This window comes from Acanthaster planci, linkage group LG07, assembly GCF_054643075.1.
Source record: "Acanthaster planci isolate LZ-2023a linkage group LG07, COTS_SCS, whole genome shotgun sequence".
Taxonomy (NCBI): Eukaryota; Metazoa; Echinodermata; class Asteroidea; order Valvatida; family Acanthasteridae; genus Acanthaster; species Acanthaster planci.
Window position 1 is genome coordinate 16,012,480 of NC_141783.1, and position 27,817 is coordinate 16,040,296.

The 27,817-nt window shown below is 40.4% G+C and overlaps 2 protein-coding genes across 2 annotated transcripts; one reads left to right on the plus strand and one right to left on the minus strand.

The window, feature by feature from the left end:
* Window positions 1-1,343: 1,343 nt before the first annotated feature.
* Window positions 1,344-5,878, minus strand: LOC110980338 (peroxisomal 2,4-dienoyl-CoA reductase [(3E)-enoyl-CoA-producing]-like). The gene is made up of 9 exons (XM_087139484.1): window positions 5,718-5,878; window positions 5,523-5,591; window positions 5,299-5,350; window positions 5,043-5,108; window positions 4,774-4,843; window positions 4,388-4,512; window positions 3,703-3,796; window positions 3,478-3,582; window positions 1,344-2,906 (listed from the first exon to the last, which is right to left on the minus strand). The coding sequence occupies exons 1-9, from the start codon at window positions 5,783-5,785 to the stop codon at window positions 2,698-2,700; spliced, it is 858 nt and encodes a 285-aa protein (XP_086995610.1). The 5' UTR covers window positions 5,786-5,878; the 3' UTR covers window positions 1,344-2,697.
* Window positions 5,879-15,004: 9,126 nt separating this feature from the next.
* Window positions 15,005-26,730, plus strand: LOC110980365 (retinal dehydrogenase 2-like). Its single transcript, XM_022236977.2, has 13 exons — window positions 15,005-15,163; window positions 15,637-15,741; window positions 17,389-17,529; window positions 17,809-17,935; window positions 18,429-18,619; window positions 19,927-20,040; window positions 20,539-20,641; window positions 21,041-21,225; window positions 22,852-23,016; window positions 23,167-23,324; window positions 23,724-23,798; window positions 24,888-24,927; window positions 25,228-26,730. The coding sequence occupies exons 1-13, from the start codon at window positions 15,128-15,130 to the stop codon at window positions 25,258-25,260; spliced, it is 1,473 nt and encodes a 490-aa protein (XP_022092669.1). The 5' UTR covers window positions 15,005-15,127; the 3' UTR covers window positions 25,261-26,730.
* The last annotated feature ends 1,087 nt before the right edge of the window (window positions 26,731-27,817 follow it).

Here is a 27,817-nt window from a genome sequence, read left to right on the forward strand (position 1 = left end):
TGAAGTTTTGGAGGATTTTGCAAGATTGTTATCACCTGCTTGTCTTTATTTGCAAATCTTTGGCTAAATCTGCCTTTTATTTAGTTGAAGCCTGGTCTGAAATAGTGTTGTTCTTGATAATCTCGAAAAGCTGGTTTGCATTGATGCAGGGATTGGATAGGAAACTGCCAAGTCCGTTGCAGAGAAGGGAGCCAGGGTGTGTATCACCTGCTGTAAGATATAAGTTATCGGGGAAATGCGAGAAGGGGAATTTGTCAGGGAACTGGTTTAATGCTATATAGATCCAGTTTTGTGGCTCGACAAGGATTATGAAGTTTTGATCACTGGAAAGCCATACTGCATTCTCCAGGTGTAAACATGAATTGTATACATAGAGAGCAGGTTTCATGAGACATTTTATTCACACGGCCACTGCTCATTGATAATTTGTATATTGGTGGAGCAATATGAAACGTTCGGTATATCGGGGGCGGGGAACAGATGTGATGCAGTTAAAGAAAGTGGAGTTCGCAAGTAATTGTGAACCTGCAGAAACAGACTTGACTCATTAGCTTGTAAGTTTATGCACATAGTTTTTGTGGTTTTATATGTAAAGCTGATGTCAAGTTGCTTTATCAGTGTCATTTTGGTATTGTGGATTTCTTAAATTGTTGGCCATTTAGGAACACAACCATGAAGTGCTGAAGAGTTGTCGTGCGCCGGTATGTGAAAGTGGAGTACGTGGCATGCTTGCTGAAAACTGTGACACTCTTTTTAATTCGCGTGAGTGGAATGTTTAAAGTTTATGGATATTAGCTGTGTCATTTAGGTGACCCAAAGAATAGCAGAGAACACTTTGAACAACTTTACAGTAAATTTGTAAAAACTTTTCACCATCATTTAGGTTAAGGGATATTGCCTTTGGCCAGTAAAGAAAGGGCCTCTGTTAGTGAGCTTCATGTGAATGTATTTCAGTCAACCGGGATAAAGAACCAACTTTACGATAACTTCCAGTGGAAGTTAGATTGTTTTGTGAAGGTGGGCAGGTTGGAAGAGGCCCTGAACAGTTTGGAGAAGATCAAAACCTTTTCCTCCTCCTGTGTGAAATAATCCCACTAGGCCTCTTTCCACTATTTCCTTGAAGGCGTCTGGCCAGCACTCCTTGGCGCCGAAGAAGCCGAGGTCAAAGCGCTGAAAGTTGAATACATCAAGCCGGACCTGTCCTCGCTACAGACCACCAAGGACTTCATTCGGGAGACCAAGCAGAGGATGCAGTCGCTGAACGTCCTGATGTGTAACACCGGCATCGCCTTTGTCCAACAAGGTTCGAAATTTTACAAAGCACGCGTACAGCCATGCTGCACTGCTGTGTGCGAATGACGTTGCTGATTTATTTATAAATTTACTCATTAGGAGAACAATCACACTGGTCTCAAATTTGTCTGGGGATACTGAAAGGCCAAAAAATGAGAACATAGTTGACATGTGAACATGAATAAACTTGTTTGTTCTTTCTGAAATATGATTGGCATTTTCAGAGGGCCTCACATTATAAAAGTTTTAAAATTAATTTTATTTCCTCAAAAGGCACTCTGAATTTTTCTTCAGGAATTATATATATGAAATATTTAAAACAATTTGTTGGTTAATTAAACTACATGGCTTTGTTTCTCTCATTGTCTTTGAATGTTACAGGATACACAATTATGAGTTTCACTTCCAAGTGAACCGTCCATCATATTTCCTGATTGCGCTGCATCTCATTCCCCTACTACGGGCTGAGAGGGGCCGATTTCATGAAACGCTAAGACGTGTCTTATCAAGGGTAACTTGTCTAATCTTACAACTCATCTTAGGATCAATTTCACCAAACTTGACGACGCGTTCAACAAGTCCTGACTTCTTCAAGAACTCTTCCTAACTTAAGATTGGTCTGAGGGTCGTCTTGTCTCATTAATGCATGCAGTAATTATTGTCGAAGTGAAAGAGGAGTATTGTCCTAGAGCTATAATTTGTAACAGTTTTATGGGATGAAAACTAGCTGCAAAAACAGACTTGAAAAGTGTTATCATTTACAAAAAAGGTAGTTTTAATTAAAATTAAATATTAAAAAAATCTAATGGTACCGGAAAACCTATTCGTCGTTTTACAATGGATCTGTCAAAATGATTGGAAGCATACATGAGTCAACTGTTCTGCCGCACGTTCGTATTTTGGCTCTCCCAATATTTCCAACGACTGTTTTCATCAAAGGGTACAACGAAACATGAAACAGCAACCAAATTTCAAATTTTGACCCATCCTTCTTAAGATGGGTTTGGTGAAATCGATCTTGAAACCCTTCTTAGAGTCGGAACTCATCTTAAGCCCTAAGATAAGTTGCAAGATGAGTTTCGTGAAATCGGCCCTTAAGTCACAAGTCATTTTTGCAAGTCCAAGTCACAAGTCAAAAACTGATAGTTCCGAATCAAGTCACGAGTCATAAAAATAGCGACTCGAGTCCACCTCATGTTCAAGTCAGGTGACTCGAGTCTACAACACTGCCTGCAAAGTTCGATGACATGGCTTGGGTTTCACAGCTTCCTTCTTACTTAAAATCATATAATGACTGAAATCTTATTTGCGTGCCCACAGAATGTTTACAAAATAGCCATTTATGCCATGTCCCCTCTTACACCAGGAAGATGACCATTCCATGACCAGTTGTCAAAGTCCATTCTACAGTTTGCCCTTCGGTTTGGTGTAGAAGCCGAAGTCGTTTTCATAGGTCATCCAGTGTCCACCATCCATCACGATAGTGCTGCCCGAGATATAGCTGGCCGCAGGGCTGGCTGCAAAGACAGCGCAATCGCCAACTTCACGTTTGGTACCGATCCGCTGAAGGGGGATTTTTTTCAGCACCTCCTCACCAAGCATGCCCGCACCAGCTGGAAAAAGGATTGTTATATGTTAGACATATATGCGGCCTGCAAAACTTCCTGTTTTGTCAAAAGTCATTGATATTGGCAATTCAGACTTCATGCACACTGGATTCAAACCAAACATGTGATCACCACAAGCTCTGTGGTTGAGTACTTGACAAGTCTTCACCGGCACGAGTCTCAACTGAGCAACCTTATGAATTGTTTCTCACGAGCTCTTGGACACTCACAAGCTCACTGAATTGAAATCGCTGTAAGAATGCATGTACACCCGTAACTGAACCATCTGCAAACCTTCTTGCAACATTATTACCCCTTGAACACTCAGAGCCTCTTGTCATAATTTATGATTTTGATAACTCTATAAACCAGTTCATACCTCAAGCTTCTAATGTTACTAATCATGCCCTTTTCCAATTGTTCCTCGAGCCCCAAATGCTCACCCTCTATGAAGTATGTTTGATGTACTTTCTTTACATTTCTAAGGGGGAGGTCTATTGACATTCACTGCAATTGTTTAGATTTACAAAGAATAAACACCGCTTTTACTTGAACAATAAATTTGAGGCAATCTTACCCAGCCTCCTCATACCCTCAGTATCACCAATCGGTCCTGGGGCTATGCCCACCACACGGATGCCTTGGGGGCCCCACTCGTTGCACAATGTCATAGTCATGGAGTCTAGGTAAAATAAAGCCCAAATAAAATGGTTAAGTTTGGCGTCACGATTTTCAAGTTTTCAAAAGCAGTGACTTAAAACTACGGGTGGATTCTTTTGCAGTGTGGCAGTACAATGCTTACCAATCGCTGCCTTTGCTGCATTGACATGGATCTGAAGAAGCCGGCCTCGATAAGGCAAAGTGGCAGATATGTTGATGATCACTCCTCCGTGATCCTACAGAAAAGAAAACAAATTTTCCAAAAAGTGGTTCTTATTTTTGTTAACTTTAATGGAACCACTATTTGCAAACAAATCTGCTTCACTAACAGACCTGCCTGCTCACCATTGAACATGTTATGCTAAATCGTCCTGAATTTTTTTTGCAGTGAAGAAGATTCATGGCAGCTCTGGATAGTGGATACCAATTGCAAATAACGGAAATTACTCTTCAGGATCCAGTAGGGAGCTCTGGCGTTCTCCAACATGGAAAGTGGAAAGTTTTTTATTCTGGAACCATCCGTTAAATAGATAGCCGTGAGCACATACTTAACAAGACACTTTTTACTTACAGCTAGCTGGTTTGCAATTGGTGTCGGAGAACCAAATTGGCAGTGTGAAAAACAACCGTGTAGTCCATTGTCAAGAAATGGGTTGGGCCGTACATCGTACAGTTTTAGAATCAACAATATAAAATATTTCAGACAACTTATTTTTGTCTTCTTAAGCCTTATGCTGCTGTCATTCCCTTCTTCATTTGTCTAACCGACCAGTTTCTTGATCACGATAACCAAAAAGATACAATAGATGTTGGCAACCTTGGCCTACCTTCATATACTTGTCATAGACAGCCTTGGAGATGTTGAATGATCCCATGACATCAATGTCAAGAACTGTCTTGAAACCGTTGAAGGAGATTTTGCTGGCAGGCAACGGGAAATTTCCAGCGGCTCCTGAAAAACGGGTATTGTGGAAGCATTCACTTGTGTCTGGCTCAAGGCTTTCAAGAGTGAGATATAGATTAATTCTACAGGCCATCCCACATGCACAGCAAGAGGCAACAGCTATCCCAAGAATGATCTTACACTGTGTTCATCCTAACATCAAAGGCGCACTTGCTGCTATAGCCAATAATCCGCTGATTGACACATGATGGTGCATGAATGAGTTTTGCACGGCTGGAACGGATATGTAAAATTTGTGTGTATATTTACCATTGATGAGGACGTCGATTCTCCCATAGTGACTGAGAGCTTGGTCAACACTTCGCAACACTTCCTCTGGCTATTCGGTAGGAAGAAAAGGGATGAAATGGTTACGCTTATCTACTTAGAACATGATCCCAAATATTGTCACAAATGCTTTTCATATTTAAACTCAGTATAAAGATATCACCAAAACTTAGCAAGTTTAGGATTACATTCTTGCCTGGCAGCTGTAATTCAACAAGCTACAAAAAGAAATGGGTTGGCCTCCAAATTACCTTTCTGACGTCAACTTGAAGGGGCAGACATCTCTGTCCTGTGGCAGTCTCGAGTCTCTTGGCTGCCTGATGAACACAAAGGAATGTCACAAATAAACCTTTTATGAAAGTCACCTCCAAGAAAGGTTAGAGACCCATGGGGATACGCAACACAGTCAGTCCAATTCAAGGACTGCAAAATACTGAAAATATACAAGTTACACTGTGCCTTCTTGCATGTGGTCTTAAAATGATCAGGCGATTTGAGAAAACGTACCTCTTTCAACCTGTTCAAATTTCTGCTGGCAATAACTGTGTCACATTGATGCCTGTAAAAAGTAAACAGAGGACACAGCACTAAGTAAGCAATTTGCAGATGCTAGGAGCAGGTTACCAGCTAATAAGCCAGGTAGGCCTAAGTGCTGCTAGCAGTATTATTGTTGGATGAAAATCATTTGTTGCAGTTTTCATAGTTTGGGTTTTGATGTTTCACTACTTCACCTCATGAATACTTCTGCAACGGTGAAGCAAATTCCCGATCCACCACCTGTGATAAAGGCGACCTTCCCGCTGAAAGAAAAATACCACCAAATGAATCCATTAAAGATTTAAATTCTCAAAGTTCTTGTACAGTTCCGTCTGATCAAATGGAACTCTCCCCAACGCACGGACTATCAGCGCGGGATTGGAACTTACCGTAAAATGTCGGGCTTGAAAACATAGTCGTAACTGGTCAAACAAGCATCTAGCGTTGAGTCGGCCATTTGCGTTTTAACTTCAGACGCAAGCGGTATATGCGACGAACTCGATCACGACCAGGACCCAACTAACCCACAACGCAAATGCAGATGCAGGTACTAGGTGGCCAGGAAGCTTGCCCTATGATCTAGATGTTATAGTTCAGTTTGTTATAGCTGGCTTGATGCTACGAATGAATCGTATCAGATAGAACGTGTGTGCATGTGCCTACATTATCTTTAGAAATACATCCCACAATGTAGAGCGAAGTTCATCGGCATTGGGTATTTCTCAAGCGAAGTCACAAGTTGTGCTTGTGGTGTCGGTTTTGAAGGACAACTAATACTTGCAGTGCTGTACCAGGTGAGGGGGGGGCCGTTGAGTCAGAGAATGATGAGAACCTGGCGTATATACCACCGTATACTTAAGGCTGTCTTGCCTATTGTTAGTAGTCTTAGTCACAGTCAGCGGACGAGGTCGAAGGGACGGGAACGAGCGACGGAGAGGGGGAGAAATCCGAAGTATCAAACAACTTTCCTAATTATGCGGGGTCGAAGGGTAGGGGTGGGGAGGGTGAGACAGTCTAGGCTCACCAGGAAGGTTTTCGCCATCAGAAGAAGAAGCAGTTAACTAATAAAAATGCGCAAGCGCACGCATTAGTAAGTGACAGACCATGAAGAGAATTACTCGAGGAAACAGCTTCTGTATTCTGAAATCACTTGGGCGTCTCTATCACATGTACGTCAAAAGAATTACTTAAATTTAGTTCATACCTCACTCGCTGGTCAGAATGAGTGACTCCAGTCGCTGTAACTAGCTTATATGCGTTCTATAATGCTGGTTTGCAGGATTAATTGTTACTACCGTTGCTTCAGTAATTAGGCTGGGCCGGCTGGTCGAAATTAACTTGTGCAAACTAGTTACGCTGATCTCGCGTAGCAGTTCTTTCCTCGCTTTGCACCAATGAGGCCCGGGTTCGAGTCCCGGCTTGGCCCAGGCTTTAAGTGCATTTGGTTTCCAGTCCATACTCGCTCTCGCAGGTTTTCTCCGGGCACTCCGGTTTCCTCCTGCCTCTAAAACTGGACCTCCTTCCTAACTCCGTAATGTGATGCTGATTAATAAAGGTTATGAATAAATGTATAGTTATTGGCACAAAGAGCCTGAGTTGCTGAAAGCGCCATTAAAACAAAACAGCAACAATAACAACCTATAATCTCGTTCTCACGACCTCATCTCCATGTGACTCGCCGTAATGACACATGCTATGAACTTTACCATCCGCGGACAACACTGGCAACAGGATGAGGATGAAAAAAAGCAGAGGGTAATTTTCTTATTAAATTATACGTCGACTTAGAATGACATACATTGATATTCTCCTTATGCTAGCAAAACGGCATAAGATGGTGATTATAGTCACCGACATCTACGACAGGTTTTAGCTGTTAATAATCTATACCGTTGGAGGTACTCGAATTTGGCCGACGATGTGCAGTTCATTCAAAATGAGTTATAAGTGTCAGGAAAGTGACATGGATACCGCATGATGTACGTCAAATGTCAAGAAATTGGTCTCTGTGTGAGAAAAGAAGACGTTCAACTGATATTGCAAGAACGGATGAATCAGATGATTCGAACCAGCCGACAGCGGCAAGCTCGGTGGTCGAATGGTTAAGCCGTCCGCACTAGTAAGGAGGAGGTCGTGGGTTCGAGTCCCACCTGAGTACGCTTGTCTTTTTTTTTACAAGTCTTCGGGGGCATACACTGAGTATACAGTGTTAAAATACACGTCGGGGAGGGCAAAAATCTAAAGTTGAGTGGTTGGAGCGCTATCCATTGTAGGGGGCGCCCCACGTTCACTTCACAGACATCGCCCAGCTGAGCACGCGGAATGTGGTGACAACGTGCTCAGCTGGGTGGGTTACGGATCCGCCCAGCTCAGCACTGCCGTCCAGCTGAGATTGTTACATGGGTCCAAAATAGAAATTAAAGCCAAATTGGAAAGGCTGCAGGAACCAGCTGGTATGCACTTCAGTTTGCGGTACTTGTTTTTGCATACCATTTTGAGCCCAAAAGTAAGGAAATAAAATCACAATACCTGAGGTGAAAGATTGTTATATTTAAAGGGCCCATGAAACGTGTTTTTTATTTGTTTGAATGAAAGATAATATGTTTAAAAAAGATGTCCTGTCAGTAAAAGTTATCGCCTCAATTATGAAGTATGAGAAAAAAAGTATAAAGATTTTTTACGAAAGGCTCTGCCCCAAGAGAAACACCTTATTAGCATAGAAATTTTGCATAATTGTGACATACGTTTGAGAACCTACGTCGGTCAGCGTCGCCGCGCCGGCGCTAGCACTGTGTGTTTTCTGTGCAGTTCGTGCGAAAACGCGATTTCGAGACCACCAAAAGTTTGATACAATACTAGTCAATTTTGGAGAGAATGCCGACCAGGTCCGTTGCTGCAGTTTGTGGCAACACAAGTAGGGTAAAGATGGCACAAGTATGCACAATTTTCCGAAAGATGGGAAATATCGGAAAATTTGGACGGCGAAATTCGGGCTCACAGGGGAAGGTGGACAGAGCCATCGCCGAACTCTTAGCTATGTGAAGCAACCACTTCATGGGCCCTTGCGCATGCACATGCGCATGGGCCCGTTAACAGTAAGGTAAAACTATTTCTAAAGCGAAACAAGAAAGTTAAAAGCACTTAAGAGTACATCAACAAAGCTGAAAACGGTTAAATAAGAAAGCATTTACGAAAATTGTAAACCTCAATACAAAAACATCTACATATAGAGCCAACAATACGCCTATTCAGTTTTACATGTCAAGATCACAGATGATCTATCATAAAGCAAAGGGGAATAACGATTAAGAAAATGAGTCATGCGTATCAATGCATTCAACCCTCATTTCACATGGCAACCGTGCAGGCTTTCATAATAACAAGAAAAACAGAAGCACTGGGGAAGGGCATCAATATTCCGAAAAATGAAAGAAAATCACGCTGCAAAAGTACTGGATGATATTTTTTAAAAGGTTCCAAGTTTTAAACAATAGTTTTTATGTACTTCAGTGAAACGAAGTCAAGCTGGGAACTTGTGATTTTTTGGTGGGAGGGGGGAGCATTTGAATCTGAAGTTTAAAGAAATGAACATAGATACAAAAGTGAGTCTTTGATGGGCTGTACACTTGATATAAGACACTGGTGCAGCCCAATAACTAGGACAAAAATGAATATCACAATCACGATATTTCAAAGACAACATTTTCTATCGTTCAGCAGCAATCCCGGCCTCCAAAACCCACTCAACCTAAATCATGACTTTTTTGATAGTGCATATAATTAACGAAATGTCGTGGTAAGATGTGTACGTCCAGGGAAGATCTGGGACTGGGTCACAGATGTGCGCAACAGGTCGACGGGCCAATCCATAAAGTTCTTTAAATTCCACGTCGATATTAGAAACAGACACTGTACTGGAAGAATAGAAAATAAAATCTGCCATAGCAGTGGTTAACAAAATCTAGAAATTTTCTGTGTACCAATCAGTGCAACATTGAGATTCAGTGCCTTGGATGCCATCATAGTTCTGCTCATGAATATGCAAATATGCATTAGCGTAAAACAAAAAACAAATCAAAATATGGGTTAAAATTGCAAACAAAAAGATGCAATTTCAAGGGTTTTAACATTTATAAAAACACTTCTATTTCCTGGTTTCATTAACCCTTAGAAGTTGTCAATTAAAAAAATAAATAAAAGAAAAAATGTACTTGTATCGTTTATCTTTTTGGGGGGGAAAGCACAATAATGCATGCGCTAAGTGATAACGAGAAATTACGCTTTGTTACTTATAGCAACGACTTTTCTTTGGGGTCATAATTGCTCTAAAGTAATTTAAATGGCCCACTATCTTTTTTCTGTTTGGCACCAAAGCGGGTAACGTAGACACAGACTTTTCTTATTGGGTAGAGGTTTGAGTACAGCTTTAATGCATGAGTACAGCTGGTGAAGTATATGGCAATAATCCAACAAAAATTCCTTTTTACAGGAATGTTCCCAGATAGCAAATTTGGGATTCACAATTTGAACATGAAAACATGCAACCTGAACCATGTTTTCCTCGATTTACGTCACAGCAAAAGCGCCCTCACTTGTCCAGAAATGCTTGGTCAATTTTTAATGTTTGAAAAAGTGCACCGTTCAGTTCACGTAACTAAAAAAAAAGTCAAACAGTCTTCATACATGGAAGAAGAGTACAGAGATACACAAAAAGTGATTCTAAGAAAAATTCATTTCCTGGTTCCTTTAAGTACGGTTCTTTCGGCCCCACTATTCCATTCGGTGGATACAAAATGTATGGCAGTGGAAGAGAAGAGTGTTTTTTTTGGGGGGGGACAGAAAAAATATCAAAGTGTTTCGTAACTTTCTCTTCGTTTATAATAAAAAATTCTGCATGATGTACTGTAAGAGAATGTGACATTTCTCTAGCTGGGGAGCCTGATGCCATGGCATTTGAGTGCGTGTGTCAACGCTGAAAGAGGAGTCGCTCCATTAATGTTTGCTTCAGTGCAGATAAATCCCATATATTAATCGCCCTTTGAACTGACATAAAACCTGCCCGGTGGTGCCTATGCTTTGAACTTTGGAATCAAGCATTTCTTACATTGTCTGTAATACAGACTGCTCATATAAATATGTTACTACTACTGAAAGTCTATGAGAAAGTTAACGCAGAGGAAAAAAATAATTTAAAAGGGGAATAGCAGGAGTAATGCAAAGAGGACGGCAAAGAAATTCAAATCACCAACTTGGAATTTGAATCGACCCCTTTCCACCGTTCATGGACCGCCTGTTTGCTGCTGGTAGGTGCCCCCCGGAAAAAATCCAAGTGGGTTTTTCATGGTGTGATGCCCTTTGTGATAAGACCAGCTTTGATGTTAGTGAATATCTAAACATTCATTGTGTTGACTGAAATCTCGTCCTTGCTCTATGCTTAAACTAACAGCGTGAATGTCTCACCATTTTATTGCATTTCGTGGACTTGTACTTTGTCCATAGAGTCGCTCCGAATCTTAGCCACAATGAATCAACTGCAGGGCTCAGATTCAGCCAAATGTTGCAACCGATAATGTGGTATGCGACGCATCACCAACCATTAATGTATGATCAGCAACCGGCAAATTGACAGGGAGTAGACTTTCTAATCGATAAGAATACCGTCTGCTGACAGAAAATGCCCAACCCTTAATGTATCCCCTGTCGACGGATAATGTATCAAATGACAAAATAATCGGCCGATCAGGGGTGTAAGTCCCGCAGGAAGGGAGTATCTCCCTACTTCTTCTTCACCACCACCACTACCACCACCACCACCACCACCACCACCACCACCACCACCGAATCGAATCATCTTGTGCAAATCTCTGTAATACTTTTGTTAGGTAAATCAATCCCGTTTTACTCGAGGAGTTTAGTTCATACAATAGTCTACAGTGTGTATAGGGATTGGACAGGTAAGGGGGGTACCCCTCCGTCCCATATCTTGCCTGGTATAGTTTAGTTGCACTGCAAAGAAAACATGGCCTACACATAAATTTCTCAATATCAAGGAAGAGCACAAATTACACCGATCACAGAAGAAAAGTTAAAAAATGGTTACAATATCCTCACCAGCGAGATGTATGCATTCTATTGTGTTGCAGTGAATTTTGAGGAAAGGTTCGAACACAATGATCAAAATGTTCGACGTAAGACGAAACTGTTTTCTTAATAACGCAGCTCAGCGCAAGCGAGATGAATAGAACATTCGTCGGTCAGTATGGTGTTCATGCTTAGAATTCGCTTGACTGACATCTGAAATTGTCTGACATATAGCCTGAATCGATTTCATTGGACGAAATCGAAAATACACATTTTTGAAATGTAATAAAAATCGTGTTAAAATATCCGGGAAAAATCTACATTTTGTACTTCCCAACAACCCAAAATTTTCCATTTTACGGAAAAGGGAGAAAAGGTACGGTACAAATGCGCAGTTTAATGTAAGGTTTAGGGTTGTAAGTATATGAGATGTTCATCCGTATTATGAACAGCACACCCCTCCCCGACTTTTTGAATTTCTTGGGCTGGGATGTTTTCTTAAAGTCCTCCATCCCCCAGTCCCCGGCACAGATTTAGTGTAGAGAAAGGTCAGTTAAGTGCCTCCAGATAGTGGCTGCTTAAAATGTAAAAAGCTTGACTTGACCTTCCACCCACTCCACTTGACAAACTTGACCCTCCGGTTCTTTTCAGAACCACACATACTCATAAAAGAGGTATCCTTGCAGGGTGCTATACCGCAAACCTCGATAACTAACTTGCTACCTTCAACACTAGTGATAAGTTTCAAAGCTCATAAGCTTGACCAAGTATTCTAAGAGTTGGTGTATTACATTATACCTATGCAATTTTGTTTTGTATCTACACCTTTGATCCCAACCAAGGTTTAAAGCTTATACATGTGTTCCTTACGAATTATGTATAAATGTAGAAAATCAAAGAAAGGTCATATTAAATTGGTATCTCTCCACGTGGAGGGAGATTATAACAAACAACCATTTTTGAGCTAATAAAAAATGCAAATGGACTTTACACTTGCTGAGGCTGCAGTTTGTCATGGTACTTGAATACTGGGAGAGTGATTAGCTTGTGCGTGTGATTGCGAGCCCTACAATCAAGCTTATCGCGCCCCATGACACTCCCGGGCACTATTAGGTGCCTAGTTTCTGTACGTTGGTAAAATCATTCACCATTTTCGGGAAATGTGTTGAACAAGCTGGTACCGCTAGTACTATACTATCTTTGCTTACAATGTGAAAGATTTATTTCACATTCCATGAGATGTGTTTACAACCCTCCCCCCGAAAAGGGTTCCCCATAACACCTTCTATTTTGTACGGTAATATATTTTCCCACCAAAACGTTACTCTTATCAGAATTTTGCAATTTTTTAAAATCATTTTTTAAAACTTGTCACTGAAAAAAAGAAGCTCAAAACAAATAGCAGGTGTACATGAAAACGATGACGCAGCAGAGACGCTACACCGTGATGCCACGCAGCTGGTGGTGTTCAGTGGAAAATTACAAAAGCTTTGTGCTGTAGTGCCATAAGGTATTTTCAAAAAGTGAGAAACTTTTTTCATTGTTCGTTTTTATGAAGTATGGGGTTTTTTTCAAATTTGTCTTTACGAGATATATTTTTCCCAAGTTCGTTCTAATGAGATCTGTATTTAGAAACTTTTTTTTTCAATTTTTGGAAATAGATCATTTTCACAAGATATATTTTTTTGATGAAGTTTGTTTTTTGTGAGACATATTTTTTCAAAGTTAATTTTCAGGAGATATACATTGTCAGGTTTGGATTTATTTTTCACAAAAATAAACTTCATAAATATACCTCATAGAAACGAACTTACAAAAATCTAAAAACGAACTTGGAAAAATATTTGTCGTAAAAACGATTTGATTTCAAAAATAGAAACAACGTTTCTATTTGTAGATCCTACGGGATTTTAGGCACCGATCTGGAGAATGTGTAGGCCTATCTCGAACAAACGAACTTGGGAAAAAATATACATGTATCTCGTGAAAATGTAGTTGAAAAAAAATATACTTCAAAAAACGAACTTGGGAAAAAATGTACACGTCACCTTTTGAAATATGTAGTTGACGGCACTCCCGCATGGGTTCTTGTATAAAATAACTCAAAGACTCCAACTAATAATCTTCTTTAGCCTTTTCGCAAAAACTGAGGTTCAATTTGCACCAAACCATTACTTCAAGTTGGGCAATAGAGCCTGAAAGTTAACCCCTGATGGCGCGGTTCCGGAACCCTTGGATAGGAAAAATAAGGTGTAAAGACTTTAGAATGTGAAATATTTTTCGTTCAGTTACTTCTTAAAAAATCCAACTCTGGAAAGGGGCTTTGGAGCATATTTGCCAATATACCAATTTATAGAAACTGAGAAATTACCTGACCTAAAAGAGAAATATTCTGCCTCGAATTGACCCATCACTTCCGAAAATCTAAAATAAATGAAAACAGTTCAACGAGGCGGTCTTGTGCGCAGATGAACATTTACGGTTTGATATTTTGTGGTAGTCAGTTGGTAAAAGCCGAAATAAAACAGATCGGAATATTTTACACCCTTTTTTTAATTTATAAGGTAACAAAATTAAAGCAATAATTTATTTTCGCTAAAGATTTTAATAGTTTATTGAACCTTTGCTGACAATAACTGCGTTATGTCAACTCAACGGAACCTGGAACCCATCGACTGCGGGTAGGTAAATCTTTGCAACGTTGAACAAACGTGCATGAACAAGGAGACATGGAATTTGGTCAAATTTGTACCCAATAATCGAACAAACTTATTGCCTAACTACTGTTGGTTAAAGTTTGGCCTTGCTTTTGGACCAGTTGATATTTGACCCAACATTGGTCAAAAATGTTGTATAAACTTTGACCAACTAGATTTGCAGTGTCCCCTTACGATATCGCCAGACATGAAGGGTCGTTAATGAGATTCGTTTTTACCCATTTTCAGGTGACTTTTACTAAATATTACTTGAGGAAGACAAAGGTAAAGTTCCATTATGAGAGTTTCATGGGGTGGTTTCAGTTAGGAATTATTCTTCCAAACATTGTCGAACGTGATAGAACGGCCCGATGCTCAATGTAAAATCTCTATAGGCGGACCGCGTGAGGGTTCCGGAAGCTCGCTGCGTGAACTTTTACTTTCAGGCAGGCTCTATATCATATTCTTGATTTTCACGAATCTACTGGAAATAACGAGGCTGATACGTCACCCAAGGCACACTTGGTATTTTGGGCATTAAAAACAAGTGACATTAACAGTTCGTGCATTAAAATAATCTGCCTTAAGTAGCAGCAGTGTTTCGAAAATATACTTCGCCTGAAACGTGTTCAGTAACATCAACTGCTGGGACGAAATCTGAAATTGATATTTTTATTCCTTATTAAATTAGTTCTCCTTGGTACGTGAAACCGCAGAACAGTATTGCATCGATCACAGGTTCAACTGCACTTCGACCTGTGTTCGCCATGAATCAGCACGTTACAGGAGCGAATACACACCCGATGAAGCCTGAAGAGTAGGCCCTGTTTGAACACGTACCATGGTTTCGGGCGAAGGTTGAGCAAATGCAGAGTTGCAGTGTCAGCGATTTTCAAATCTGATAAAAGTGATAATAAAGCTGTTGATTCACCGGGATTCGTTCTTTCTGCGCTTCGCAGCAGTTGCAGACAGAAGCAATTTATTTGTCAGCGACGACGATACAGTGTGGAAACAAAACTAACATGGCGCACGGACCCGTAGAAGTCAAATATACACAGGTATAGTGTGCATATTTCTTTCAAACACACGGTGGATGATATTTCAGTTTTGTTTTATCTCAGAAACACGCCGCAGCTTTAAAGCCTGAGATTAAAGTGAAGACCAGAGAGGAAGCCTTGAAAATTATCGTTCAACTGAGGTTAACATCACTATCAGCGGTGCTTATTTGATCGACGAATGAAACTCACATTGCGTGGTGTCTGCGCACATATACGGCTTCCGAAGACCACCATGTAGTCACAGGGTACACAAACCTGAGATAGTCGCTCTTATTAACAGTTAACTTCCAAGGTTTCAAATTTTTAAGGTCTTGGTCTAGGGCCTTAAGTTAAACGAATTTTAACGACTTCGACTTCGTTATTGATGACATTCTCGATATCCATTTCATCTTGTTTTTCAACCACCAGTATAGATCTATATCTATTGGTTCTAGATATGAATAGTATGTGTTTTGTTTTTCTTTTGGGGCAAGATCTTCATTAACAATGAGTTTGTCAACTCAGTGAGCGGAAAGACCTTCCCGACAATCAACCCATCCACGGGTAAGACGACATGCGATGTTCAGGAGGGAGATAAGGTAAGGCCGGCAAATTCTCACGCAATTCTGGTAGGACCTTGTGTCTCGGTGACTGAAGAGTTTTGATAGTTTTGTGTTGGTAGCTGGCTGGTAGCCCTAAGTTTCTTTCGTCGAAATTCGTTGAACACCTCCCACCCCTGAAGTAGGTGTTTCCCATGAATTCGACCTCCTTTATGCTAGACTTAAGAAACATATTGTAAATCCTAACATGGATCCTTTCACCCAACGCTGTCGAGTGTAAGTGTATGAAGGGGTATGATTGCTACCCAAAGCAACTTCGACCGAGACATGTTCGCGGTGTTCCATGAAGATTTTCATGGAGACAAAAGTGCAGTATTGCAGTTTTTTCAAAAGAGGTCAGGGATATGAGTGATATGACGATGATAATGAAGATGACGCATTTGCCAATAGAGGCTGACCTTGATTTTATTAATAATAATTTATTCATTTATAAAGCGCAAATTTCCTATAGATCTGTTCAAATGCGCTGTACAATAAAGACATTAAACATGGAAAAATGAATACAATTAAATGTGGTTGAGCCGATGGCATACAAGGGCACCTCGGGCAGCCGCCAAACGACCCACATTCACCAACATCAGTAAAGGGGAGACAGTGAGAAGCACTTACAGTTTTAGAGGTGGGAGGAAAACCCCAGAGGAATATTCTGGGTAAAACCCACGGAGTCAGGGAGGGACTGAAAAACCCAATCCACATGTGGACCGGGCCGGGAATCGAACCCGGGACCACAGGGGTGGAAGGCGAGGAAAGAACTATCTTGCCAACCTGACTCCCCAATTTTATCGTGTAATTAAAGTTATGAGATAATACTTTATCTTCGGAAGGTACCAGTAGTCCATAAATAAAAGGTGGGTCTACAAACACCACGTTAGAAAATTCAAAAAGTGGTTTTAAAATTTTCATGGTAGCAATGTGCATAAAGTTGTGTTGTACGTTTTGATAATTAATGCACTCTCGACGTAGCTCTGGCTCATTCGTCAATGGCGTGTAAAGTGCGGGGAAGAACATGCCCCCAGAGGAAGTTCGCTCCCCAATGCTCATTCACAAAACATTCAAATGTGCACCCATGGCGTAAATACCGGGGGATGGGGGCAAATATCCCCTCCGCTTTATGACCAGGAGATGGGTCATGGAATCATTCCCCCACTTTTTCGTAGTAAGGAAAACATCAAGATGGATTAATGAAGAATTTTTTGGACCGGTCAACCACAACCTAAATATATTCAATTGCACACAAAAGTGGAGAAGAAAAAAACCATTAATGTGCCATTCTGATGTAACATTCTGCAGGAGTTTAATAAATATTACAGATTTACATAAGTATAGCATCAACATCGCCCCCATAAAGTGCCATAGGTGTCAGCACCCCCTCCACTTATCAACTTTCCATGGCCAGTGAAATCATCCTAACCCCCCAAATTTGCACATCCTCCCCCCCCCTATTTTCTGCTCAAATTTAGGCCACTGATGTGAACAACTTTTTTACAAACTACCCCTTCAGTGTTTCGTTGAAAGTAATGTGTGCACCCGAGGTGAGCTCCCCACGAATTTCACCCTATTTACGCCACTGCCACTCGCTTCCCCGAGAAATAATGTCACCGATCTCCCATTTTCATCTCACGAAAGGCGGACGCTGACAAAGCAGTCCGTGCGGCCCAGGATGCCTTCAAGCTGGGCTCGCCGTGGCGACGAATGGACGCTACGGGCCGCGCACGACTGCTGAATAAACTGGCGGACCTCATCGAAAGAGACCGCGATTACCTTGTGGTAAGAAAGTTTTACACAAATGGGCTGTCGATTGGGGAAACAATGGGTTACTCGCATGCCTGCATCGGGAAAACACTTCAAATAAACAATCAGAACATGGTCGAAAAAGATGGAAAACACTGTTGATAGATAGTTGGTACTACCTCAGCTGATGGAAAATACAAGTAAACTTACAACTTCTTTCAAAGTGTAAGCAGTTGATACTTAGCTCAAAAGGAATCAAAACGCAAAAATTAGGACCGTAAAAGGTTGTATTTTCACTCCAAAAATGTCTTCCAGAACTTAGAGATTATGGACAACGGCATGACAGTGAAGAACGCAACGGGTTCTGTTATGGGTTGTGTCGGTTTCTTGCGTTATGGGGCTGGCTACGCTGACAAACTTCACGGCAAGGTCGTACCTCTAGGTGAGCTAACTAGTACCTTTTACTTTTACTTTTACTCCCGAAAACGGGAGCTTACTATCCAAAGTGGAATCATATCTACAAAAAACTGTAGCTGCAGTCTAAATTATGTGGTTTCAGTATGAGGTGCATTAGAAGAAGAATTGTATAAACGCCAGCATTCCTAACAAATGGAAATATCATGTTTGATGGAGGTTTTTTCAACGATATATTGTCTTCCTGGAGTAACACAAAGGAAGCTCTAATTCAAACAATCCTGTTTTGAAAAACAACCGGTTTTCAGACATGACCAGTTGACCTTTTTCAGTATTGTGGCTGAAGATTTCCTTCTGAATCTGTTCTCATTTTAAGAGCGCTGCGCCAAAACTTAGAAACCTTTGACGCTTTAAATTAATGGAGCAAGGACTTTTTGTATGGTCTTTATCGTCCATACCATGGTTGGCCTCTTTTCTTGTTAGATTCATTAATTCACCGTCGGCTACTCATACTCTTACAGATGGGGATTTCTTCTGCTATTCTCGCTACGAGCCGATCGGCGTAGTGGCAGCCATCACTCCCTGGAATTTCCCCTGCCTGTTGACTGGGGCGAAGCTCTCATGCGCCTTGACCGTGGGCAACACCATCGTCGTCAAGCCGGCCGAACAGAGCCCGCTCACCATTCTGTACATCGCTGCACTCTCCAAAGAGGTAAGATTCACCATTCATTCGGTTGCCCAGCGCTCGAACAGGGTGCTGGGAAGGGCTGGTGGCCATGCAGGAATTTTAAGTGAAGGAAATGAAATACATCACACGGGGTCACGGCTAACGACGCGTAGAGCATTGTGGGTAAATTCTACCAGGCGTGCAACCTCGCTCAATGTAGCGGTTATCGATTCGATTTTCCCCCATTGCTGAACATATTCTCACTGCACTTTCTTAGTTCATCCAAAATTGATCAAGATAACCAATGATTTGAAATATATTGCCGAAAGATACGTGATCAGTGATACCTAGTGAGAAGATAAATTACCGTGATTGTACCAAGGCCATGTTTTTATCATATTAATCGAAACTTTGGCCAGTATCCATAACTCTTCGCTAACAGGAAGTGATAACCTCGTCGTCGGAGGTCGTGCACAAAGTAGCCATTCACAGTGCAAAGCCACCAGCCGTACCCAGCGCCCTGTTCGGGCACTGGGCGAAGAGCAAACCATGCCTTAATACCAAAATATAGAAGGATTTCGCATCGAAATGTATACACAAGGTGGAAAGTACCAGAGGAAAGGTTGTGATCATTTTTGTACAGCGTAAGATTTTTTTGGGGGGGGGCCGGGGGAACAATATTTTCTGGTGGCAGCATAATATTTTAATGGCCACCACTTATTAAGAAGAAACATCATACTTACCTCAACTGCAGGGCCTAGAAGTTCTGTAACCTTTTTCAGATCCTAATGTCCGAATTAAGGTAAGTGGCTGCCGACAGGTAATGTGGCGGCCTCCAGGTAATAAATAAATAACTGCTAGAAAATCGCATTATCCCCTTGTCACTATTCGGCTTCCGTACAATGTCGCTGTACCATTCCTGTCGGTGGCACAGCTTCAGCAGATAATAGATCAGAAGGAACAAAGGTGAGAGGTCAGTTGATCTGGTATGAATTGAGTGGAGGGTACATCATAAGGGAAAATAACAATATGAAGGATGAACGTGGCTGGAATCCTGGATGATATTTCTAAATTCTTTCCTTTTTTCTTGTTTATTTTCAGTTTGCCTCCGAGCAAATGAGGTCATTTTTGAAACGACATTTAATTTCCTGCCCAACTTCAAATTTTTAGCCCAGAAAATCTGTTTTATTCAAGGAAGAGCACTCACTTCAGCGCATTCTTGACCCTGAGATTCACTTAAAGCATAGCTCACTCATCGCACGGATAATAATTTCACGTTTTGAATGCTGGCATTTTGCTGAAAATTTGTCAACAGCAATGGGTTGTTCGAAAAATTGTCTCCTTCATTTCAGGCTGGTTTTCCTCCCGGTGTTATCAACGTAGTGCCCGGCTATGGACCAACAGCCGGCGCAGGGTTGACTAGCAATATGGATGTTGACATGGTGACCTTCACTGGTTCAACCGAGGTAAAGATTAAATAACTTTCACAAATAGGGCATACTTTCCCACTACATGTTCTGCGTCAACTTTCCTCGACTCGAGTTTTCCAGGATATGAGCCTCGAGCTGGACCAAGAGAGGGCGCAAATTTCTCAGCAATGGAGACTTCTTTGGTCGGTACTGAAGTTTGCTGGTTCACAAATGACTATTAATTGCATGTGTTGCTGTCCATCGCTACCAACAAACTGAACACTGCCGACTTGTATGGCTCTTTTGAACCAATGAGGGGGTACTTCTGCTCGAGGCAAATAGTCATCAACTAACCTTTCATGCCTCTGTCTTATCCATAGTTGGTGCTAGAATATAAGCTATACTGTTTCTAACATTCAGTCCCGTTTACGTTATTGTTGAACTTGATAGTGAAGATACTGTTGATGGTGAGGTAAAAATGTCCTTTTTTGTATACTGAAAAGTTCTACGGTGGATGTTAACATGGGGCGTCTGTGTGAACGCCTTCCTTTGTAGGTTGGACGTATCATACAGCGAGCTGGAGCTGACAGCAATCTGAAGAAGATACATCTGGAGCTGGGTGGCAAGAGCCCCAATGTCGTCTTTGCAGACTGTGATCGTAAGAAAGAACTCAAAATCTGCATAATCAATTGTTCCTCCATGTGTAATCTATTTTATGCTTGTTCATTCTTTAAAATCCTCTTGCTTGTCAGTGATAACGTCGTAAGGCTCTCATAGACTTTGCGTTGCAGTGCTATGAATCTTGTATCATATACATTACCAAATCTTAAACTGCTTTTTACATAGTACACGTTCATTGTGTAATATTGCATCCCCATTTCCCTCAATGGGTCCACTCCATCTCTTTTACGTTCTCTGCTAATGCTAACATTTTCTGTTTAGATTTCTCTTTATTGACGATCTAAAGAATCGGTCATGAATGGATCATAAAAACAGCAACCCTTTTATCTTTTGTTTGAACTTGAAATTAACATTTACATTATATTTCTTTGGGCAGTCGACTACGCAGTGGAGCTAAGTCACTGGGGCGTTTTCCTCCATTCCGGTCAAGTGTGCTGTGCTGGCACCAGGACCTTTGTGCAGGAGGACATCTATGACGAGTTCGTCAAGAAGAGCCGAGAGAGAGCCCAAAGGCGGGTGGTGGGTGACCCGTATGATTTGAAGACCGAGGGTGGACCTCAGGTGGGTAATTTCGCCTAAGGAAAATGTTTCAAGGGGCTAACTTATACGCTAATGCATGCGCTCAATTGAGCCAGTATTTTTAACTGGACCATTTAACATCGTGTGTCAGAGTTGCAGATGGATGTTGAAACCCCGCCCCCCCAAAAAAAAATGGTTGGCAGCAACTGTACGGTGACTGCTACTACCGTTCATTGGTACGATTAACCATTCATTCTAGTGAATCCCCCCCCCCGGTCTGGGAATAGAGACATAAAGGGCGATAGTGTTCTAGAGACCTAATACTGCAAAAGTTAGGACTGCATAATACAATATCATAACAGTTACGTAAAACTACCTGCATAAAATCGAGCTAGAATACTGAAATTTAATAAAGTATACTTAGAGTTAGAATACTGAAATTTAATAAAGTATACTTAGAGTTAGAATACTGAAACTTAATAAAGTATACTTAGAGTTAGAATACTGAAATTTAATAAAGTATACTTAGAGTTAGAATACTGAAATTTAATAAAGTATACTTAGAGTTAGAAAACTGAAATTTAATAAAGTATACTTAGAGTTAGAATTCTGAAATTTAATAAAGTATACTTAGAGTTAGAATACTGAAATTTAATAAAGTATACTAAGAGTTAGAATACTGAAATTTAATAAAGTATACTTAGAGTTAGAATACTGAACGTCAGTAAAGTATACAGTATGATAAAAGACAGCAAGGGCAAAATAAATCCAGACCGTGTATAGTAATACGAGGAGATGCTATAGCTGCGTTGTGCTGCACTCACGCATGCGTTCTGCAACATGACATGAGCGCGTATATCAGGCAAAATAGGCCTACCTTGTTGGTCGAGAAGGTCGCTTATAATGTCCACGTTTCACCTGTGCAAAAGCGCTGTGCCACCCAATTCAAACAGTGGCTTCTAATTGTTGTTACCGAATTGAACAATAGCTAAACAAACTTTGATAAGCCGGAAATATGACGTAACTTCTGTTCCGCACGAATTTGCTATGTTAGTACATGTACACATCACCGCCGAACTGCAGTGGACCAAGAGAGCTGGACCAAGAGAGGACGCAATATTTGTTAGCAACGGAGGCTCTTCGTTGGAACTGAACTTTGCTGGTCCACGAATGTCGAGGAAATGCGGTCGCGCCGCTTTCCCGGCACAATGAACACTCCCTACCAACATGGCTCTTTTCAACCGATTATTCCACCTTGAATAGAAACACCCCTGATCAGTTGAGAAGAGCCATGTTGGTTGGGAGTGTTCATTTTCTTGGTAGCAGTTCCGACCAAAAGAGCCTCCGTTGCCGAGAAAATGTGCGCTCTTCGGTCAGCTCGGGGGTCATAGAGGCCACGGAACTGCTTAACCAACAGCGAAAATACCAAGTAAAGGAATATACGTACACTCGTAGAAATGACATTAAAGTACAAAATTAGTTGGGATTGCTGTACGCTCCTTTCTTCCATTCATCAACAGACGGTCTGTAACTTAAAACAATGATTAAATTACATTAAATTAGTCTGTAATTGAGACTTTAAAATGATGCTTGTGCTAAAATTCTACTCATTAGGCCTATACGTTAAATTATTATATATTATTGCCCATCCTTTACCTGCATTTTAAGATTGATCAAGATCAACTAGACAAGGTATTGGAGCTGATTGAAAGTGGCAAGAAAGAAGGAGCTACGCTCGAGTGTGGAGGAAAACGCTTGGGGGAGAATGGATACTTCGTAGAGAGCACCGTCTTCTCCGATGTGAAAGATGACATGCGCATTGCTCAGGAGGAGGTTAGGCCTCTCATTGTTGTCAACATCGCCAGTATATTTGCAGAAGTACCAAGCAAGATTTGCAAAAGTATTCCAATTTTGTTGAATTTTAAGAAAATTCCAAAAACATTACTGGATTTACTTAATTCCGTGATACTTTTTCTTGTTCAGATTTTTGGGCCTGTTCAGCAGATTCTGAAATTCAAAACCATTGAGGAAGTAGTTGAGCGCGCCAACTCAACGACATACGGTCTGGCTGGTGCAGTGTTCACTCGGGACATCGACAAGGCCTTGGCTGTAGCTAATACCATAAGAGCCGGTCTTATCTGGTAAAATAAGGTTTTTTTAGTATTTATGAAACTCTGCTTTTTTTTCTTCTTGGGTATCACTTGTATATAAGACTTACCAACAGTGCATTGCTCAAACCAACGTCAACATATTAATAAGAAAATTCCGTCTATGTTACCAACGTCCATTTGATACGAACATTCCTTGTTACCCATTTGTGGTGCTAAAAAGAAACCCGAATTCAAAGATAGTGCATGGACAATTTAAATTACTCGAAAGTAGGTATGAAGATATATTAAATAAACTCTTTGGCTCAAAAGAATGTCAGAGTAACAAAGCGCACGTACAGCACGTTATTGCTTATCCCCGCCAAATATAAACAATACCAACAAATTTAGGCCTAATGTTTCATTTTTTCTTTGAATTTTCCAACTTCCAAGGGTAAACAATTACGGTACTTTCAGCCCCATGGTTCCATTCGGTGGATACAAAATGTCCGGCGTCGGCAGAGAAGGGTGAGGATTTTTCTCTGTTTTGTTGTGTTTGTTTTTGAAATAAAAAACCTCAAAATATGGAGGGCCTTACGTTTCGATCCCAGCAGAATCTTTCGGCTAGGATCGAAACGTCAGGCCCTCCATATTTTGAGATTTGTATTTTAGGTCATTGTTGTCAGCAAATAGTTTGCAGCAGTTTTGTATTACATATCTTTGAAATAAGAAACCTTTAAATGAAAGTCTTTCTCCACAAACGTTTCCTTCAAGCATGATAATAACACTGAATTATTCGCCATCAAAGAACTTGAAATTCTAATTAGTATGATTGAAATACTTTTCATTATATATCAGAGTGATGCATATGTTTTGGTACATTTACTTCGCTCCAGCTGAGAAGCAACTTTAGTTTCGTGCATTTTATTTGAAATTTTATAAATCACCAGTCATCGGTCTTTGAACTGGCATAAAACGTGCCCGGTGGTGTCTGTACGCTTTGAACTTTGGACAAGTACTTCATGAAGGAGATGTGTTGCTTATTAGTAATACGCTAACACTCCGTTGGCACCTATATGAGTAACAGTTCGCGTAGCATTTTTGGCGTAGTTGTCTGCCAATCAATCCAATTCAGAAAAAAAAACAAAACCACAAAATTAAATTGGTATAATGAAAGTTGGGTCCGCAGAGCTCCGTGTCGGGAGCAAGTTTGATAATCATGCACTGTGTTGTAGTTGCGCTCGACTTGAAAGGCTCGATGGCCTCTGTGATAATAGCACCGCGCTGATAATGTAGATCAAAGTATCACCATTGTGGTGAAAGAAATCTTAAACTAACAGTCTGTATATTTACCATTTGCATACATTTCATGTAACTGTACTTTGTCCATCTACAGGCCCAGGGATAGCTATTTCACCCTCAAAAAATATGTCTTGTAGAAATGTGAAATTCTATTAAATAAGATAAAATAAATTCAAATTACATGCGCGTAAATGTATTTTTTTCAATTTAATTTCTTTTCACGTTGCCGCTTAACTATAGTTATTAAAATACCTCAAAGCAGTGTTTCGCTTTTTGTTTGAATTGTCATGAACAATTTTCTGTTTGCTTTTATAGCGGTGAAGATGGGTTCAAGGAATATTGTGAAGTCAAAACTGTAAGTATTTTATACATATTGTATTAAATTGGAAAGGGTTGGGACCTCATCAGAGATGCAAAATTGTTCGGTTTGAAAAAAAAATATAAAACTACCAAAAAACACAGCAATATATAATCATACGGCGTGTGGTAAGACATTAGAAAGCGTTGCCTCATATCATCTGACTTTGTTCGTTTGTCCGTAGGGGTGTTTGCTGTTTGTCATCTTTCTGATTATGTAATAAAGTTTTTGTCGCACATTGTATCTTCGTTATGAATATCTTTTTCAATGACTTAAATCATACTGATTTCATTTCAGGTCGTCATCAAAGTGCCTGAGAAGAACTCTTAGACGCTCTCAAGTTTTCACCTTAGAGCCTTGAGGTCTATCCTCTTGAGATTCTGTTATCTTTAACGGCCAAATTTAGCACTTAAATGTATTCAGGTTAAGGCTAAAAAGAAGGGAGAGGAGAGGCGCTTATAAGATTTTCTTTTATCTCGTTTCGTTTTCGGAAAGTGTACAAAATCAAACATTTGTTTTTCACTGAGCCCAATGAATTAGCATCATAATAGTGGCAAGAATGGCGATAGTTTTCCTCGAAGGATTATGCTCAACTTCAAACTTGAAATCCATTCATTTGGATGTACTGTTTGTGTCATCCCTGATGGACAGAATAAAGAGGGTTATATGTGTGTTTTTTCTTTTTTCTTTTAGTTTCTGGGGCAGGATGAGTGACTACTTGCGAGTTTTGGCCAAAAACCTTCCTCACATTTTGACCATCTTCATAAAGTGCAAACCTGACTAATTTGTAATATCCAAAGGCGGCAGTGACTTACACCTTACCATTGCAAACGAACATTTTTAGCAAAGGTGCACCTATTGTACTGGATATCAAAATAAAACTAAATGGAGGGGAAACCGTAGGGCGAAACTTTGGCCATTTGCTCATCTTTTAAATGGAGGAAATAGAAAAAAAGACAGTATGCGTTTATGTCCCCAGAAAAAATTAACATGTTGGCTGCACTCCGTGTTCATCAAAGTGTACTCCATTGACTTCTTTTCTGTAAACATCGCTGGTTCTGCTTTTACGTGTTTTTTATTACATAGCTTTTGGGTTTGCTGTTGGAACTGAAAATTTCACCTAATTTTCGCGCATGCAGTTATTGTAATATTGTTATAAACACCAAGTTAAATAATAGGATGATTCATTTGGATGTAATTAATTACTGATAAATTTCTTATGAATATCGCTCGTGTATCCTCGTCCTTTCCAATTGCAGTTGACAAAAAAGACAGTTTTTACTACATTTAGCATTTCTGCGCAAGATGTTACCAAACTACACAAAATAAAAAAATAACAATAAAGAAATGAAAACAAAAAAGTCTTTAAAGGTATCAGACTTGAAATGGTAAAACCTTGGACAACTGCATATGATATAATAATACTTTTATAAATAGAATAACGTTACGTCATGACATCTGACTAACACTTAAGTAGAAACCTGACAGAGATCAATGTTTTGATGGTTTATTTATACTCATTTGTTTTAATTCCTATTTTTACTACATTTTTTCCTGTTGCTACTGTGGGTGTTTCGTGCTCAAGTTCTGCTTCTCTGTTCATGAATGTAATGCCGATTTATTCGAGCATGGCCTAGTCATTCAGTGATGTACTACACCGCTAACATTTACCATTGGCTATAGAGGATAAAGATATCAATCGCAGCTGTAACAATCCAGCCTACCTGATTGATCCAGTAGAGTTCTTAATTCGAATAAATTCAGCAGACGAATAAACAGCTGAAATAGGTAGCAGAAAAATTATTTAGTTGGACAGTGATTAATATCAGAGTAACAAGAGCTGTTTTAAGCGCCATCAGGCCATAAAACAAAGGAAGGACTGAATACAAAATTGTAATGTATGGTGCAACCGGCCTAATTTTGTTTGAAAGGTAAAATGTTCCTGCAGTGTGACTTACTGAGCTGTTTGTCCTTGGCTTGCAGTAGAAAATCAACTCTGCACAATCCGCACACAGGCATATTATATCAATTCTCGGTTGGTGACCTTGTCCTCTGTTAAACTGACAAAAAACTGTTAAACTGAAAACGGTCTGATAACTAGAAGATGCTGGAAAATAAAATCCTTTTTTATTGACCTACACTCTAATTAGTGGGTGCAAAGTATCCCACAGCATGCAAACACAAAGTTGGGACCTGGGTCACTTCTAAAACTTCGTCCTCATTTCAAAAGGGGCTTCACAAATGTTAAGATCCCTTTCAACAGAGACTGTACTTTCGTTCCACAGGCACTGAGGAATATATTTCCCCGCGTCGGACATTTAAAAAAAACGTAGGGCAACTGTGTGATGCAGCAGGTATTAATTGTCATTCTTCGTGTTCAAATCCGACACCAGAACGTGACCGCTTGAGCAACTTTAATACCAAATGTCAAGGAATGAACTTCGCTCCGGTGCCGAAGCTATAATGAAGGCACATGCGAATATGCACCAAAGGCGTATGTGATACGATTCATTCGCAGCCGTACTCGGTCAGACAGGCTAGATAATTGAACTGTATTCAGTACATTCATTATGATGAGATCATAGGGCAAGTTTCCCTGCCACCCTAGTACCTGCCATTGTTCTTTTGCTGCGGGTAGATTGATACGGTATCGAGTTCATCGCAACATCCATCGTCTGATGAGAGGTTCTTAAAACACAAATGGCTGAAAAAGTACGTGAATATCATAGAGCTATAAAAACCTCGACCTTGACTGTTAGACAATGTTGACAGTAACATATCAGCGGAGCCTATGCTGCTTTTAGTACAAGCATAGTACGAGGATACATTTGATGGCATTTTATTTCACAGTAGGTTTACCTTGACTTAAAAGGAAGGTAACTTTTGA